The 15,800-nt window shown below is 37.3% G+C and overlaps 2 protein-coding genes across 2 annotated transcripts in view; both read left to right on the plus strand.

Moving 5' to 3' along the window:
* The window catches only part of LOC134797582 (EF-hand domain-containing protein D2 homolog), a 41,269-nt gene that overhangs the window by 11,142 nt on the left and 14,327 nt on the right, over positions 1-15,800 (plus strand). The window lies entirely within an intron of this gene.
* LOC134797332 (protein piccolo-like) lies at positions 11,476-15,114 on the plus strand. Its single transcript, XM_063769554.1, has 3 exons — positions 11,476-11,566; positions 11,931-13,014; positions 15,003-15,114. Exons 1-2 carry the CDS (start codon positions 11,476-11,478, stop codon positions 12,998-13,000), a joined length of 1,161 nt encoding a protein of 386 aa, XP_063625624.1. The 3' UTR covers positions 13,001-13,014; positions 15,003-15,114.

A 15,800-nucleotide genomic window follows, 5' to 3' on the forward strand; every position in this document is an offset into this window, starting at 1 on the left:
CGGCCCAAAGAAATTGGAACTTTCTGGATGCAACGGGCATTAGTAATGAACTTAAAGGGCCGTCACAATAGATCAATGCTGGTCAATGCGACACTCAAAGGCCCACAACACCACAGTATAATAATAATGTCCCGCGGGGGCAGCTTGTGGCGAGCTGACGGTGAGTGGCGACACCGCGGACCCCTATTCCAGAGGGCCCTGTCATCTGGCCCTCGCCTCTGTGCTTGCCTTGATTGGCCGGCCAGAATGGAGAAGCAAAAGCGGGACCTATGCTCCAGGTTGGAAGTGTAAAATGTCATAACGCCGGCGGCCTGCTGAACGGATTACCGGCATCTGGCTACCGCAGACTCACCTCTCGACAACCTCACAGCCACTCCAAAGTGTTGCCCTGTTGTCGCACTGTGCGTGCGGCCATTGCGGGGCCCACTCAATGAGTTGGCGAGTCACCAACCACCTGTCATTTACAATTTTGAGACTGATTGTCACGGCAGATGTCCGCTAGTCTCTCCCATAGCCCATTATCCAGTCCATCCAACTTTCAAATCTATAGCCCATGACCTTAGTTCCCATCGCAGCACAAAAGTGCTGCACTGCAATAGTCTTTGCACCTGGCGGGGACCATCTCCGGATGTATCACATTGTGCGTTCGGGGATAGTATCCACCACATGTATTCCTTGCTTTTAGATTAAAGTGCCTTAAAGGGCCTCTGCGCTGTTGGCTTCGGCCCCACGTACGCCTCCCAAAGGTCCGGGACCCCATGGTCCCGAGATATGGAAAAGACATACAAATAATAATGTTAATTTTATCACATTTATAATATTCATATTCATATTCATTTATTCATAAAATTACAAACTTTACATGTCAAAAGGGTTATTAATTAATTAGGTCAATTTCAATTAAATTACAATTCATTAAAATAAAATAAAACAATATAAAAATTATCAATACAATTCAAATAAATAAAATATTAAATTAAGTTACGATTAAATCATAATTATTATATTCTGACATGTCATAAAATGCATTTCTAGTCAGCCATTTTTTTAATTCGGAGTAGAATGTCAGGTCACTTTCAATATTTTTTATTGTGTCGGGTAATACTTAACTCTGTTGGCGAAAGTTTTCCCAACATCTTTATTTATATATTTAATTTATATTTGTATATATATCACGTCCAGAAGTAATTTATTAATGTAATCTACAACCAGAAGAATAACAACTTATCAGAAATCATCTAAACATACTTAAAAATCCTAAACGCTGCATACCGCTCTTACAATGCAGGTACGCCGCGCGACACAAAACTTTTTTTTTTAACAGAGTTATGAAAAAAAATGTTTGACAAGTTTACTATTCTGTATAGTAGGATAACTGGGCTATTCACAGGTATTTTTTTTCTAGAGAAAATCCTCATAGTTTAAATTTTTTAGAGGATTTACGAAAAAAAAATTAAAAGATTTTTTTTGAATTTTGAGTTTTTCGAATTTTTTGTATGGGTGAGTGAACATTTAGTCACAGAAATGAATTTTTCATCCTCGAATTACACGAAAAAGACACCAAATTTGATATAGTTGCGAGATGTATGCAGATATAAAGCTTAGAGTGAGGCGCGCCGGAGGCACTATTTCCCCCCCTCCCCTGCCCACCAGCTGGGGGGAACCTCTTGGCAACCGGGCTTAATCAGCTCAGATCACCCCCAGGAACACCTGTTCCAAGCGGTTTGCTTTGTCTCCAAAATGCAAGGTGGTGGACCTTAGATCTCCTGCTACTAAGCAGTTTTAAAGTAAACTGAATAAGCCACGTTTTAATAACTAAAGAGCTGCAGTATTATACAATAGGGCACAAATACGAGTAAAGGCCACGAATTAAATTGGCAAAAGTCTAGACACAATGCCGCCGTATTCTGTTGACCTTACTTTCGCACTTCGCTTATAGCCACAATCATTCAATCATCCATACGCGGTCGGCGTTAAATTGATCGAAACGCTCCATTTGTTTGTGGGTAAATTATCAATTCCGCTCAAATTGGGCATTCGGACTTTACGAATTGATCTTATTTTGACTATCTTCAGTGGCGGATTTGTAGTTTTGGCGCCCTAGGCCCCAGGCCCTATAGCCGCCCTTTTCGCAGCACCCATCATATTGAGTACATTTTAAGTTATTTCTTGTTATCATCAGCGAATTTTTTGTCGCAATTTGCCGCCCCTAATTTTTTGCCGCCCTAGGCCCGGGCCTACTGGGCCTTAGGGCAAATCCGCCACTGAACATATTGAGTACGAGCGAGATGCACTGCGAGTGATGTCAAAGCAAGAACAATTCGTGAATTTCGAATTCGAATTCCACTACTGGGCGGAAGCGACCCAACAGTTGACATCTCCATCGAATCGATGATATAGCGTGTAATTTAATTATTATATCACTATATTTTGTAATATCCTGCGTCCGATTACAATAATATTACCATTAATGTATTATTTTGATAGTGAAAATATATGTCATATTTACAAGTATTGATAAGCCACAGGTACGCAGAATTCGTCGATACGATACAATGGCCTAAGCTACGTAACTAACGGCTTCCTATTCGATAAGATTGGCTACCTCGTATCGCACTGTATATCGGGTAAACAAGAAATGTCATTCATAAAATAGCGTCATCGATAGTAACCATGATACATTCGTTTCTCAGGATTTTAGACAAGTAAATTTTAATTTATTAAAGCATATAGCTAAAAAGTCCAAACTAAATGCAGGCATTATTTGTTAGTGATCCCTTGATAATTTCAACTTTTAAATAAATAAATACATAAACCATGCCTAATACGATATACCTACATACATTTGACCATAAATATATAAGTATATTTGCGATTGTCGAAAAGACCGAAAGCTATCCCATCCCAACGCAACTTTATGGTATGTTAATCTCACTATCTATTATATTAATTATATACGTTATGTCAAAGCCCTTAGGTACATACATTATACATAGGTTGGGCTCACGTTTAGAGGCGGGTGTTGGGGATTTGTAACGTTTTTCGCTCAGAGCATATAATACTACTTCATTCCTATATCTGTGGTTTTTCGCTATCGTCTAGTCCTGAGTGTCAGGGAGTCGTGTACAACATTATTATTAAATACAAACAATTAATGCTTTGCGCATTGCCTCTAACATAAAATTAACATCTATTAAACATCAAAACCAGGACTTTACGCCACAATGATCCATTATTTCCTGTTATAACAATTGAATTTATTCTGAGCTTCCTCAAAATTGAGTAATACACTTGCGGTCATTGTTACAGTGGCCGGAATCGAAAAACAATTTAATAGCTTAATTAAATCTAGCCGCCACGCCATTTCAGTTTCCAAGTTTGTAAAAAACCCAGCCAAGGTTCATAAATAGGAAACAATAAGCATGTTGGTTGGGAAAGCGCTCCGTTTCGCAGGCATTCGCAGACGTATTGTGTCAGTGTTGCAAAATGCAGCGGCAATACTGCACCGGATTGTTATTCCCACCGACTCTGAGCACTTGAGCAGTCGCGTGTCGCGTCGCATAAGTCGCCTAATACTAGTAGAGAGGCCTTGATATCCGTAACGTAACATAACTAAATGTGTGATCGTGATCGGGGATCACACTTATATAGTCACCTGCAATAATAATATATGTTACACAACGAAGGCGGCAAAAATATCTGACACGATCTTATTTGTAGAGCCATAAGAGCGTGTCACATATTTTTGCGGCCTTCGAAGAGTAACATATTATTGCAGGTGACTGTGCTGGTTCGTAACGGTAATTTCTTCAAAAGCGATGGTAGTAAACAGCCACACGCGTTGACAGTGACACTTTCCAGGGGCGTTTTCCAAACGCTTACAAAGCACAGGCGAATTTATCTTTTAAAGTTTTTAAACGATCCATTCTAAGTATGCTCCTAGTCTTTTTTAATAAAGTTCGATTAGTTTGCAATCAGTACGCAATGGGATTATGTAGCCACGTAACGTAACACTAGGAACCCGCGGAATCCAATATGTGACAAACAATATAGGTACATGACATTATATTATATACAGTGCCAAGTAAGCGTGCAATGCAATTCCATACAACTGTGCTTTATAGCTCAACAAGTATTTCTGCATTAAAGGTTAACGGGTATAAATGACCCCCACCAATATGATATTAACATCGGTACTTTCATTCTCGGTTTTGAGTGATAGGTACCGATTTGCTAAGCTGCGTAAGATGCGAAGCTATTTTTTTATTTATCTATAGCGAAACATACTCGTAAAAGGTACTATAACTAGGTACCAGTTATGTTATAGTATACACACACACACAAGTATCGGTATCTACGTGCTACCGGGGAGGATGTAGACGCCATATCGTATCTCCCGCCGCCGCCGCCGGTCGGTCGATCCCTGATGATGAAACTGGACTAAATAACAATAAAAAAAACCAAAAGGTTTTCCTGCGGGTACAGAATATAAAATAAAGTTGAATAACGAACGAGCTTTGTTCGTTTGGGTTTCTAATTTGGTGCTATAATTCGTGTGACCTTTTCGTATAGCTCCAGAAATTTATGCGACCAACTTAAAAACCTAAATTATAATAAAATTGTGTATTACGAATATTACGATCTTGAATTTGAATTAAAAAATATATTAGATAACATTAGGTATCTAATTTCACTTAGCTCATTATATGAATATTTGAGAGTGTTTAGTTCGCTACGTGCTGGCAAGAAACTTGTTGAAGCTCATGGTGTTTATATAATGATGTAAACTGTAAACACGAATAAATTAACGCATAACGTTAACTATGCAGTAAAAAAAAAACATTGGTAATAAATTAGCCTCTTTAATATTGAGTAGCATTTCCGGTTTTTATTTCTTCAATCAGTAATGTAAGGTGCAAAGATGCTTGTGATGTTGCGATAGGTTCGGATTCGGACAAAATAAATAGCACCTAAATCTGTCTCGATAAATTATGTACTGCCACTACTGGCAGAGATTCTTTATTCTTTATTATTCTTTATTCTTTATTCAAACACTATGTATAAGTTTACAGCTCAAGCCAAGGCACTTATACTGTTAATTAGGTACATATATGTTGTCAGTATCAGTCAGTATCATAAAATTAGTAGGTACACTTATTGTATTACACACTTATCTTTATAATTGAACATACATATTATGTATTACTAAGTTACATAGAGATAAAAAAAAGAATCTGATATTAAATAACATAGGTAGAGTTTAAAAAAATCCTGATACTACGTTGTAGGGACGGCCACTTGTCTGCGAATATGTCTGCGTTTTGGACTGTAGCTATGAAGTTATTTAGTAATTCTATTGCTCGGTACGTGGGTGCGTTTGAACCGTGATAGGTGCGAACATTTGGATATGCAAAAAGGTTTCTGGCTCTACGTGCGCTACGCCCTACTGCAGCTATGTAGTTGTCTGGGGTAAAAATACGCATACGCTCCAGAACGGATGGGTTGTCAATACGATTTCTTAAAAGCAGACAATAGTGTAAGGCAAGCGTTTGCTTACGCCTTAGCTCGAGAGACTCTAACCCTACCATTCCCAATACAAAGGATGACGGAAATAAGTATGGGTAGTATCCGTAATACCTTTTGTAAAGATGTCTAGCAAATTTACGTTGGACGCGCTCGACCATTATGGTATATTTTGCTTCCCGAGGGTCCCATGCGATAGAATTGTACTCAAGATAACATATGTAGTCTCGATACCTATAGTAAAACGTTTAGTTAATGTTGGGCTAACGCTAGGGCTTAATAGCTGACCGTGTGGATGAGGCTGGATCAGGATGAGTTTTATGAATGATTCCGGTCTAACCTCTAACAGGTAGACAAGGTTGCCGAGATTGCTACTATATTTAGCCTGAATGGCTAACGTCTGGCAAATTAGGCAAATCAGGATCTTTGTGTACACTAACCTTTAGGCTATTAAGATGCATTTTACTAACACACCTGTGGATTATGTTGGTCCGAAATAAACATTTTTTTTATTATAGCAAAATTAGCAAATATGATACGATAGTAGAGAATAGATAAAAATGATTCAAAAGACGGTACCTTATAGCTACAAAATTATTTAAAATGTTATGTTCTAAGTGGACAGACTACCATAATTTTAGTTTAAATAATGTAGCGTTATTGTCATAGCAGCAGGCAGCGTAAACCCAAAAAGTAGAGCTTTATTTGATTATTTTTGACTGTCACGAACACGAAACTGAACTCGCATGGACGGGAAAATTTAGTGCGAATTCGGCATCACAAACAGCAAAGCCAATGCTGGTGGACCCGGCCGTTTCTTCAAACATGACCTGATTTGAGTGATTTGCCACCAGCAGGCGAATTGGATTAACGACGACGGGGGCGATGGTGAGGCGTGTCGATGCCGTTTACTGCCACTGACCCGATTTGTCATCATAACAAATATTATGAAGCGTATTCGTCTGTCGATGGTTTAAATGAAGTTGGAATTGGAGTCTCTCTCGAAATGTGAGACCGCTCGCTTATGAAACACGCTCCGAACTTGCAAGCTTGTTTCCTACAGAAAATGCAAGTCGATTTAAGTTAAGAACAGATTACGTTATTTGTAATGACATTAATAATGAGTATGATGAAACTTTCGCCATACAAATATTAGAAGGTATTTAAGTAAAAGTAAAAAATTAATTGAATCGGAATTTAAGCGTGGAAAATTGGGGTAGTGAAAGGTGTATTGTAAAGTATGGTAATTCTATCTATAATGATCATATTCGAAAAATTATGGTATGGCTTAGGTATGATTTTTCCAATCAACATACAATATCAATACAAACTATCAATGAGCTGAATTGAAGAACAATTAGTTTTAATTTGTCATTGAAAAAAATAAGTGGGGCAAAATGTTTACTATGATACATAGTAGTAGGTTTAGTCGTATTCGCCGTTAGTCAAGGAATATGACGCGAATAAGTGACTAAGGTGTCACATGTGTCTCGTAACTCGCAAGAAGGAACTGATTCATCGGTTAACACCTTTGCAAGTTTTATGGGTTCATAAAATTACCATTTAAAATTACACAGATGAATCATCTAACTGAGAATGTTAAGAAATGAATGAAACTCTGTTAGAATATCATATTTGTATCGTTAATAATTGTTATTTAAACTAATAGGGTCAAGATACAATGTTCTGTCATTCTATATTTTAAGATGACACGAGCTGCTATAAAATTAAAAATAGGTAAGTAAGGTTTACTCGGGTAATTCCGAATGTCGAAAACTGTCGGATAATTCCGAAAAGAGACTTTTATTATGATGGAATTAAGGGTGATTTTCATCTAAATTTCGGAATTATCCGACATTCGGTAATACCCGAATACACCTTACTATAAGGGTTCCTAGTTGACTATGGACCTCAAATAACATATAGGTACCTTACAGCAACTATCTATGTCAGAAAATTTATTATAAACATAATTATTTAATTATTTCGGCTGTTATATGTACTAGTATATATTAGTCTACTAGTCGCCGAATCTGCGTCGAATTTGCTTGCTGTCTGATGCAGCCAAGCGCAATGCGACAAAATTCATCGCTATTCACTACTGCAACATATTGTTAAATAGTGCTGTTCAAATTGACAATAAATAAGTACTCAATCCCAATTTCCAAGAATCACGTTACAATGCAGGTTACCGGGAACTTGAATCTGAAATAGCGCTCGAACAGAACTGTTAAAAATAACCTTATTTGGTGAGAGATCGGATTTCAGTACGGTTACCATCAGATCAGTGAGATAAGACGTGCTAGGGTTCTCGCCATTTTGTTGACAAGTTCGATGACCTCAATGACCCAAAACTCAATGCGCGAATTAGGAAGAAATAAGAATCATATTATGCTGTAAGGTGGGTATCTAAGCTCGATTTATACAATAGTTTCCTATTTTTTTGAATCAGTATAAACGACGTAACAAAATTTTTGTAAGGAAATTCAGGCCACCAAAATATTACGTAAGTTGAAAACATGATTTTTTGTTCATATAGATATTGTGTTGTTTTCAGTGTGATCTGATAGGTTTAGGTCTAAAACAGATAGGTTATAAAAACTTTTACAAAAAAAAGAAAACCGACTTCAAAAAGGATGAAATAAAATATTATCCGTTTTTAAGTATATGCGTTACCAACTGATATGTTTGAAGTCGGTGCCAAGCCAAATTTGAAGCATACCATGATTTTAGGGTGACTCGATAAGAATGTACGTCTAAGAATGTATGTGTGTATGTACGTTGGATTACCTACCTCACACCACACGACAGCAATGATCATACTTTCTGTAGATACCTAAGAACACACCGTCAAGTGGTGTACGTATTGAAAGTGATACACCTACCTATGCCTACCTACCTACTTCAACTACAGGTACTCAGTTACATTAATAGAAAGCTTGTACAATTTTAACTAGCTTTCTGTCGAGTTTGCAGGGCATGATCGTAACAATAAATGGCCAATCCCTCGCAACATACGAGTCTAGATGAAAGCTAAGGAGAAATATACACACAATCTACAACATAACACGATCATCTAAAACTTTTAACACATCATGACTCCGTGAGCCATTAAGGCGATTAACTCTGCTATATATTTACACAAGGATAAAAAAGATTATAAGTGAAATACATTGAATCGTTTATATTGACAAACTGAATGTCTAAATAATACTAACCGCATACAAACCGAAGTAGTAACACGCGCTAATGCGTAAACAAAAATATCTCCCGCAGCGAATGCCTTCGCTATATTTATAAACATTTTATTCTCTTTGAGGAACTGCGCTAGATTCTAGATGTATCTATATAAATAAACTGTTTTATTTAAACAATTATCTACTGCTTTCAACACAGTTCGCGTAGATAAATGTTAAAAACTTTATAATGATAATAATATACATTCCAGAGTCACGTAGTTATAATTAAATAGGTAATTACGTATAGAAATAGAAGATTAAATAGAATTTCTAGTAGTTAAACTTAAAGTGCCGTTAGCGTTTAATGAAAATGTTGTTACATTTGACGTATGATCGATGCAATGCACTTTCCATAGTAATTTACATGTTGTGTTGATTCTGATAGTAATTTACACGAAGTTAGAAACGTGTAATTTTGAGCTCAATTAAGCTATACTTTAAATTATGTCGTCGTTTGTTTGTAGCCTAGGTTGCCGTTTTGTAGCCATCGATTTTGCTACTCATTTTAACCTTTTGAACGCCACAGACGGCAATTGACGTCAACGCAAAATCGTGACAACGACGCCAAAGTGGCATTTGACGTCGATCGTTTTTTGATGAAAATCTACTGAAAAACACCCCACTTTTAGGTTGGCATTATTTATTCACAAAACTAAATTTTACCCCCGTGGCGTCAGTGGCACGGCAAATGGATGCGCCGTTTGGCGTTCAAAAGGTTAAGATTCTCTTTATTAAGTATAATTATTATTGTAGATTCACATACTGTTGATCTCATTATTTACTCAACAGTAAGAAATCCAAAATAATAAATCACCAAAGAAGAATAAAAACCAGACTCCGTTTGTGACAGGTGAAGTAGAAAACCAGGAAGCTGGAATGTCTCGCAACATATTGCGTAAGTGGCTGTTTATTTAAAAGTAAAATAAAACTTCTGCCTAAAACAAATAGGCTTTGTCTGGAAACAGCGTACAGGATAAACAACCGCGGTAGTATTTTAAACAATCCGCCCACAATGAATGTGTTTGTTAAGTATTAAGTAATTGTGTTGATTAGCTATTTAGATAATGGTACAATGAATTTAAACACCAAAGATATTTGCCGTTAAGACGTTTAGTTAGTTTTAATTCATATATGGAAAGTAATGTTTTAAAGTAAATAATGATTTACACACTAATTGCTCTTTCTTAATTGGATGAGTCGGTACTAATTATAATTAATTAGGTACTTTTGGGTCATACAGATACGAAGAGATATTTTCTTTTTATCCTAGAAAATTATTGAAAATGTTTTTTTAATTCTAGAAATACTAATTATAATTTAATTCTTCTCAATTTTCCTTGATTATCGTCAACAGGAAAGCTAATTAAACGGAAAAATAATAATATACCTATATATATAACATATTATATTTACAGTACATATGGTATGGTGCTAATTTACCGCCCTAGTGCGGTAACTATTACGTGCGTATGTCGAAAATTTACAGGGCCATATAATATGTACTGTAAAACGTTCTACAATACACGTGCGAAACTACTTTTCGCACTTGTACCGTAATGTTGTAATTTCGGTTGACTCGTTGGACTTTTAAAATTGTGTTGTAATACTTGTAAATCGATCGATTTATTAGGGTAGGTTACAAAGTGGAACTTCGTGCTCCAATTAAGCATTCCTAAAACTTTAATGTTACCCTGCATTTCCCATGCGGTACTACTATACCTACCTAGTTGTTCAACCTACTGTGTGTAGTTTGACCTAGGTTATGTAGAACAAAGGCAATTATATAATAATGGTGAAGACGTACGACTCATCGATCGGCATTCTAATAATGTAATCCATTTACTTATGTCAAATATATTGATTTCATGTTTGCACTTATCGGTTAATGCAGATATTGGTATCGGAATCGGATTAATCCGATAACTGCGATAAAATAAAAATAATTGCCTAATTTTTGAAAAATATTTAGGACATAAAAGTATAAAGTCCACAGAAAGATACCTACTTAATAAAAAGCTTGTAAAATTAACTGGATAGGAGAAAGCATTTATATTGCGTACCTACCTACCTAATGCGAGCAAGTAGGTACCTAACCTAACTAAGGGTTAGGTTAGGATAGTTAAAGTAACTATAACAATTAAAAGTTAACCGTTGAAATGAAATCTAATTATAATCAATTCGCGAGTTCATCAGATCTGTATGAGTGTATGATACATAACTAAAGGCATAACTTCTAATGTAAGCTGCAACACCGGCAAAACTGGTTCGCCTTGGTCTCACCTTGGGTCGTGAGACAAACTGCAACTTTGACCCGACACTACACACCTGCTAGTGTTACCTACATTAACATGTGTCGAGTTGCACTTGTAGTTATGGTAATTAACGCCTACTCGTATGTGACTATTATTTATAGTCAAGTTTGTTTTAAATTATCCTGTCTTCGTCCTTCGAGATTTAATCATTTACTATGTAGTAGTAGCCTATGCTACGCGCAAACCCAATCGCACAAGTTTTAGCGTAGAGAGAGAGAAAAAACACGTTCCTTTCTCCCTCTACTATTCCACCCGGCGAATCCAACTGTCAACGTCATTCTTGTCCGTGCGCGCGCGGCTTTCGCACAAGTGCAAAAAAATCATAGAATAAAATCTAGGAAATCATGTCGAAGCGACCTCATGGTGAGTCTCAAGAAGAAAGATGGATGAGAAAACTAAAAATGTATGAACAAAAACTTGAAGCAAAGCGTAAGCGACGCGTTGAAGAATCAGAAAATGTACCTCCAAATCAACAAGATGTACAAAATGAAGGTGATTTGAATTTTCCATAGTAAAGTATTTTCGTTGCATTCATCGGAAATACGCAATTTATAGCTGATATCTTTTGTTTCTTTAAAACCCGTTGCATTCATCGGGCGAGTATTTCATAAAAACCAAGTATTCCCGTTGTATTCATCGGAAATACGCTATTTACGTCCGTTGTATTCTTCGGATGACATTTCCCATTTTTTTTCCAAAAAACCGTTACATGTCGCTACATGTTTTATAAAATTTCAGTATTTTCATTGCATTCATTGGAAATACGCTATATATTTGTGATATTCTTCGAATAAAGGCCAATGTATTCATTCGGCCTACGAGTATTTATTTATTTATTTTTTCGCCCGGATTTCAGAACATACCGAGCAGAATGAGGCTATATTATATGATGGACAACAGACAACAAATGAAACTGAGGATATAATAGATGTCGCCAACACAGAAGAACATCAAGCGCGCGATGTTGAATACGACGATTATTCGTACGAGCATGTCGTATTTGATGATGCTAGTGAGATTACTGATACCACAGCATTCAACAGCCCGTGTTACACAAGTGGCGATGGCAAGGAGATGAAGGACAATGTTGCAGAAGGTGACTTTGACCCTAGTCTATTACAAGAACTGGGAATTGTAGAAGTGGATCCCGTTGAATTTGGTGATGACTTGCAGACCGATGTAGCAGCAAGATTTCAAAAATTTTTGTTGGAAGGGCTTAAAAAAGAAAAGAAAGAAGAACTTTTGAAAAAGTACCCGTTTCCTAAAAACGTTTCCCTAGCAAAAAGCCCATCTCTAAACCCGGAAATTGGAGCCATGTTGGCTGAGGCATGCAAGCTGAGAGATAAAAGACTGCTCGCAAAGCAGGACCAGCTTGGCAAAGCGCTTTCAGCGCTAGGCAAGGCACTAACTGGCCTATTGAAACGAACTCCAGATATCCCAAATATTATTCGCACACTCAATGATGCAGGCATTATGTTAGCTGATTCTCATTATGCTGAAACTGATACCCGCCGCTCAGTTATTATGCCGCTAATAGATAAATCCTTTGCGGAGCCTTTCAAAGACAGAAAAAGAGACACCTTTCTTTTTGGAGAAAAATTGGGTGAGTTGGTGAAGGACTCTCGCGGCATAAAAAAGACAGGACAGTTAATTCAACCACCGTCAACAGCTTCAAATTTAAATGGAAGAGGTCCATCGATGTCCCAAGGAACGCGATATCAGCGGGGAGGCCACACGTATCAACACCGATCCGGTGGACCGAGAACAGCAATGTCGGCCCCAGCATACCAGTACCAATACCAAGGTCGCAGACGAGCAGCTCCGCCGCCGCTGCCACCTCCAAGTCGCCGTCAGCCTCCACCTCCACCTTCAACACGCCGACCACCTCCTCCTGCGCAGCGCTCCTCAACCAGTCGACGGACCTAACTACGCAATGTCAGGTACATGGCGGGCGCATAAAATATTTTCTTAATGAATGGAAATTAATTACGGATGATGATTTTATACTATCTGCTGTATCAGGCTATAAGATCCCTTTCATTGTGAAACCTGTTCAAAACATTTATGATTATCCACGACGTTCATTTACGTCGAACGAATTAACTGACATGAATAAGGAAATACAACACTTATTGCAAATAAATGCTATAAGGCGTTGTAATCCTGTAGCAGGTCAATTTATATCTGATATTTTTCTAATCCCTAAGGGGCTATTCATAAATTACGTCATTTCAAATTAGGGGGGGGGGGGTCTGGACATCGGATGACGGTAGCATGAAGTAGGAGGAAATGGGGTCATTTGAAGCATGATTTTTGGATGATTATAGGGGGGGGGGGGGTCCAAAATCGTCAAAAATCGATGACGTAATTTATGGACAGCCCCTAAGAGTGACGGTAGCAAAAGATTTATTTTGAACTTAAAGAAATTAAATAAGTATATATGTACAGAACACTTCAAAATGGAAGATGTGAGAACAGCTACTAAGCTAATGTCTCCGAGTTGTCACATGATTAATATAGATCTTAAGGAAGCATATTTTTTAGTGCCTATACATGAAAGTCACACAAAGTTTTTACGGTTCTATTTAGAAGACAAGTTATTTGAATTTGTTTCTCTTCCTTTTGGAATCTGTTCTGCACCGTACATATTTACAAAGATTTTACAACCTGTTGCTACATATTTAAGATCTCAAGGTCTACTCTCAGTTAGATATCTGGATGATATACTGTGTTTAGGAAACTCTGCAATAGATTGCCTAGAAAATGCAAAAATTACTATTAATTGCTTGACTAGGTTAGGTTTCGTTATCAACTACGAAAAGTCTAATCTGGTACCCCAAACCACTTGCAAATTCTTGGGCTTCTTGTTAGATTCTAAGACCATGTCTATACAATTGCCAGACACAAAGAGACAAACAATTTTGCAACAAATAATTTCTTTAATTAAATCAAGTAGAATGCGTATTCGTGATTTTGCTCGTATCTTGGGTTCCATTACCGCGGCGTGCCCAGCAATTGTATATGGATGGCTCCATACAAAGTCTCTGGAAAGAGCTAAGTATTTAGCTTTACTCAATAATAATGAAAATTATGATTCATTCATGGAAGTTGCAGACAATTTACATGATGATCTTCTGTGGTGGAAGAATAATATTTTAGTTGCCAGTAATCCAATAAGAGATCAAAACTATGAGCTTGAAATTTACACTGACGCCTCCACAACAGGCTGGGGTGCAGCATGTGGTACTAACAAAACTGGCGGTCATTGGTCTGCCACAGAATGTATCAATCATATAAATTATCTGGAATTGTTGGCAGCCTATTTCGGACTTATGACCTTCGCTAATAATAAAAAAGAATGTGATATCCTTTTGCGTGTGGATAACACAACAGCAATTTCTTACATAAATAGAATGGGTGGCGTCCAGTATCCACATTTAAACAAAATTACTAGGGAAATTTGGAATTGGTGCGAGGAAAGGAACATTTTTATTTTTGCTTCCTATATTCAGTCATCGCTTAATGTCGAGGCCGACAGCGAATCTAGAAAGATAAATATTGACACGGAATGGGAGTTAGGTTCGCAAGAATTCGATAGAATCGTGCTTTTTTTTGGGGAACCGGGCATAGATTTATTCGCCTCTCGCATAAATGCAAAGTGTGCCCTATACATATCCTGGAAAAAAGATCCTTTTGCATATAACATAGATGCTTTTACAATTGATTGGTCCCAATTTTATTTTTACGCATTCCCTCCATTTGCCTTGATTTTAAAAACCTTGAAAAAGCTCGTTTCAGACAAGGCAACAGGTATTGTGGTTGTCCCACAATGGCCATCTCAGCCGTGGTACCCATTCTACATGTCTCTATGTATCAAAGAAACTATAATATTTCCACCTAGTAAATATCTCCTTTCTTCTCCTTTCAGATCAACACACCCGCTACACCGTCATCTTTCCCTGGTAGCGTGTGTGTTATCCGGGAAGGGTTCCGTAGACAATGTGTACCTGAAACGGCATTAGAGGTCATGCTTAATTCAATTTCAGAGAAGACTAGAATTCAGTATACGACGAGCCTTAAGGCGCGGTGTGTAGTAAAATGCACTTTTTTGTCACCATATTTACAGACTTTTACAAGGATATCATGCATTATTTTCTAGTATGTATAACTTCAGTCCTTGAACTACGTTATTGCTTGTCAGAAACACGACGGCTCATTATTTTCTCGATAGAATCTTAAGTTGAAAACATGCCTAACACTGTCTTTATTTCCTTATGTTAGAAGTACTAGGACGAAAATGTATATGAAACTTACTTCAGTCGATAGCTTTTAAGTAAATCTTCATTATTGCTTGTCCTTTTATCGATACGTTAAATTTTTCATTCATCATTTGATGAATTCAACATTTTGCCTACTAAATTACACCTTACGCGGCAATACCTTGCGCCTATTCCTCACGCCAGTACGCCCGTGACCACTGTCAGCGTCGGACCTGTGCTAGTTTAGCGGACGTTTCATAAAATGGGTAATCACAGTATAAATATGCAAATATGTTATACACACAATGTTTTTCAACATACTTACGAAGAAAAGCAAAATAATTCTTAAATACGGTGACATTTCAGACATTCGTCCGTCATATTGTCATTTTATAACAAGTTGGGCAGCAAAGGCACACACCCATCTAACCAATCCGGAATTCAGTCACGATTGATAAATTGTGTAA

The sequence above is a fragment of the Cydia splendana genome, chromosome 15 (assembly GCF_910591565.1).
Source record: "Cydia splendana chromosome 15, ilCydSple1.2, whole genome shotgun sequence".
Lineage (NCBI taxonomy): Eukaryota > Metazoa > Arthropoda > Insecta > Lepidoptera > Tortricidae > Cydia > Cydia splendana.

Coding starts and splice junctions, on each gene's coding strand:
- LOC134797332 (XM_063769554.1), top strand. CDS start 11,476: ATGTATGAACAAAAACTTGAAGCAAAGCGTAAGCGACGCGTTGAAGAA. Junction 11,567..11,930: donor ACAAGATGTACAAAATGAAG/GTGATTTGAATT, acceptor CCCGGATTTCAG/AACATACCGAGCAGAATGAG.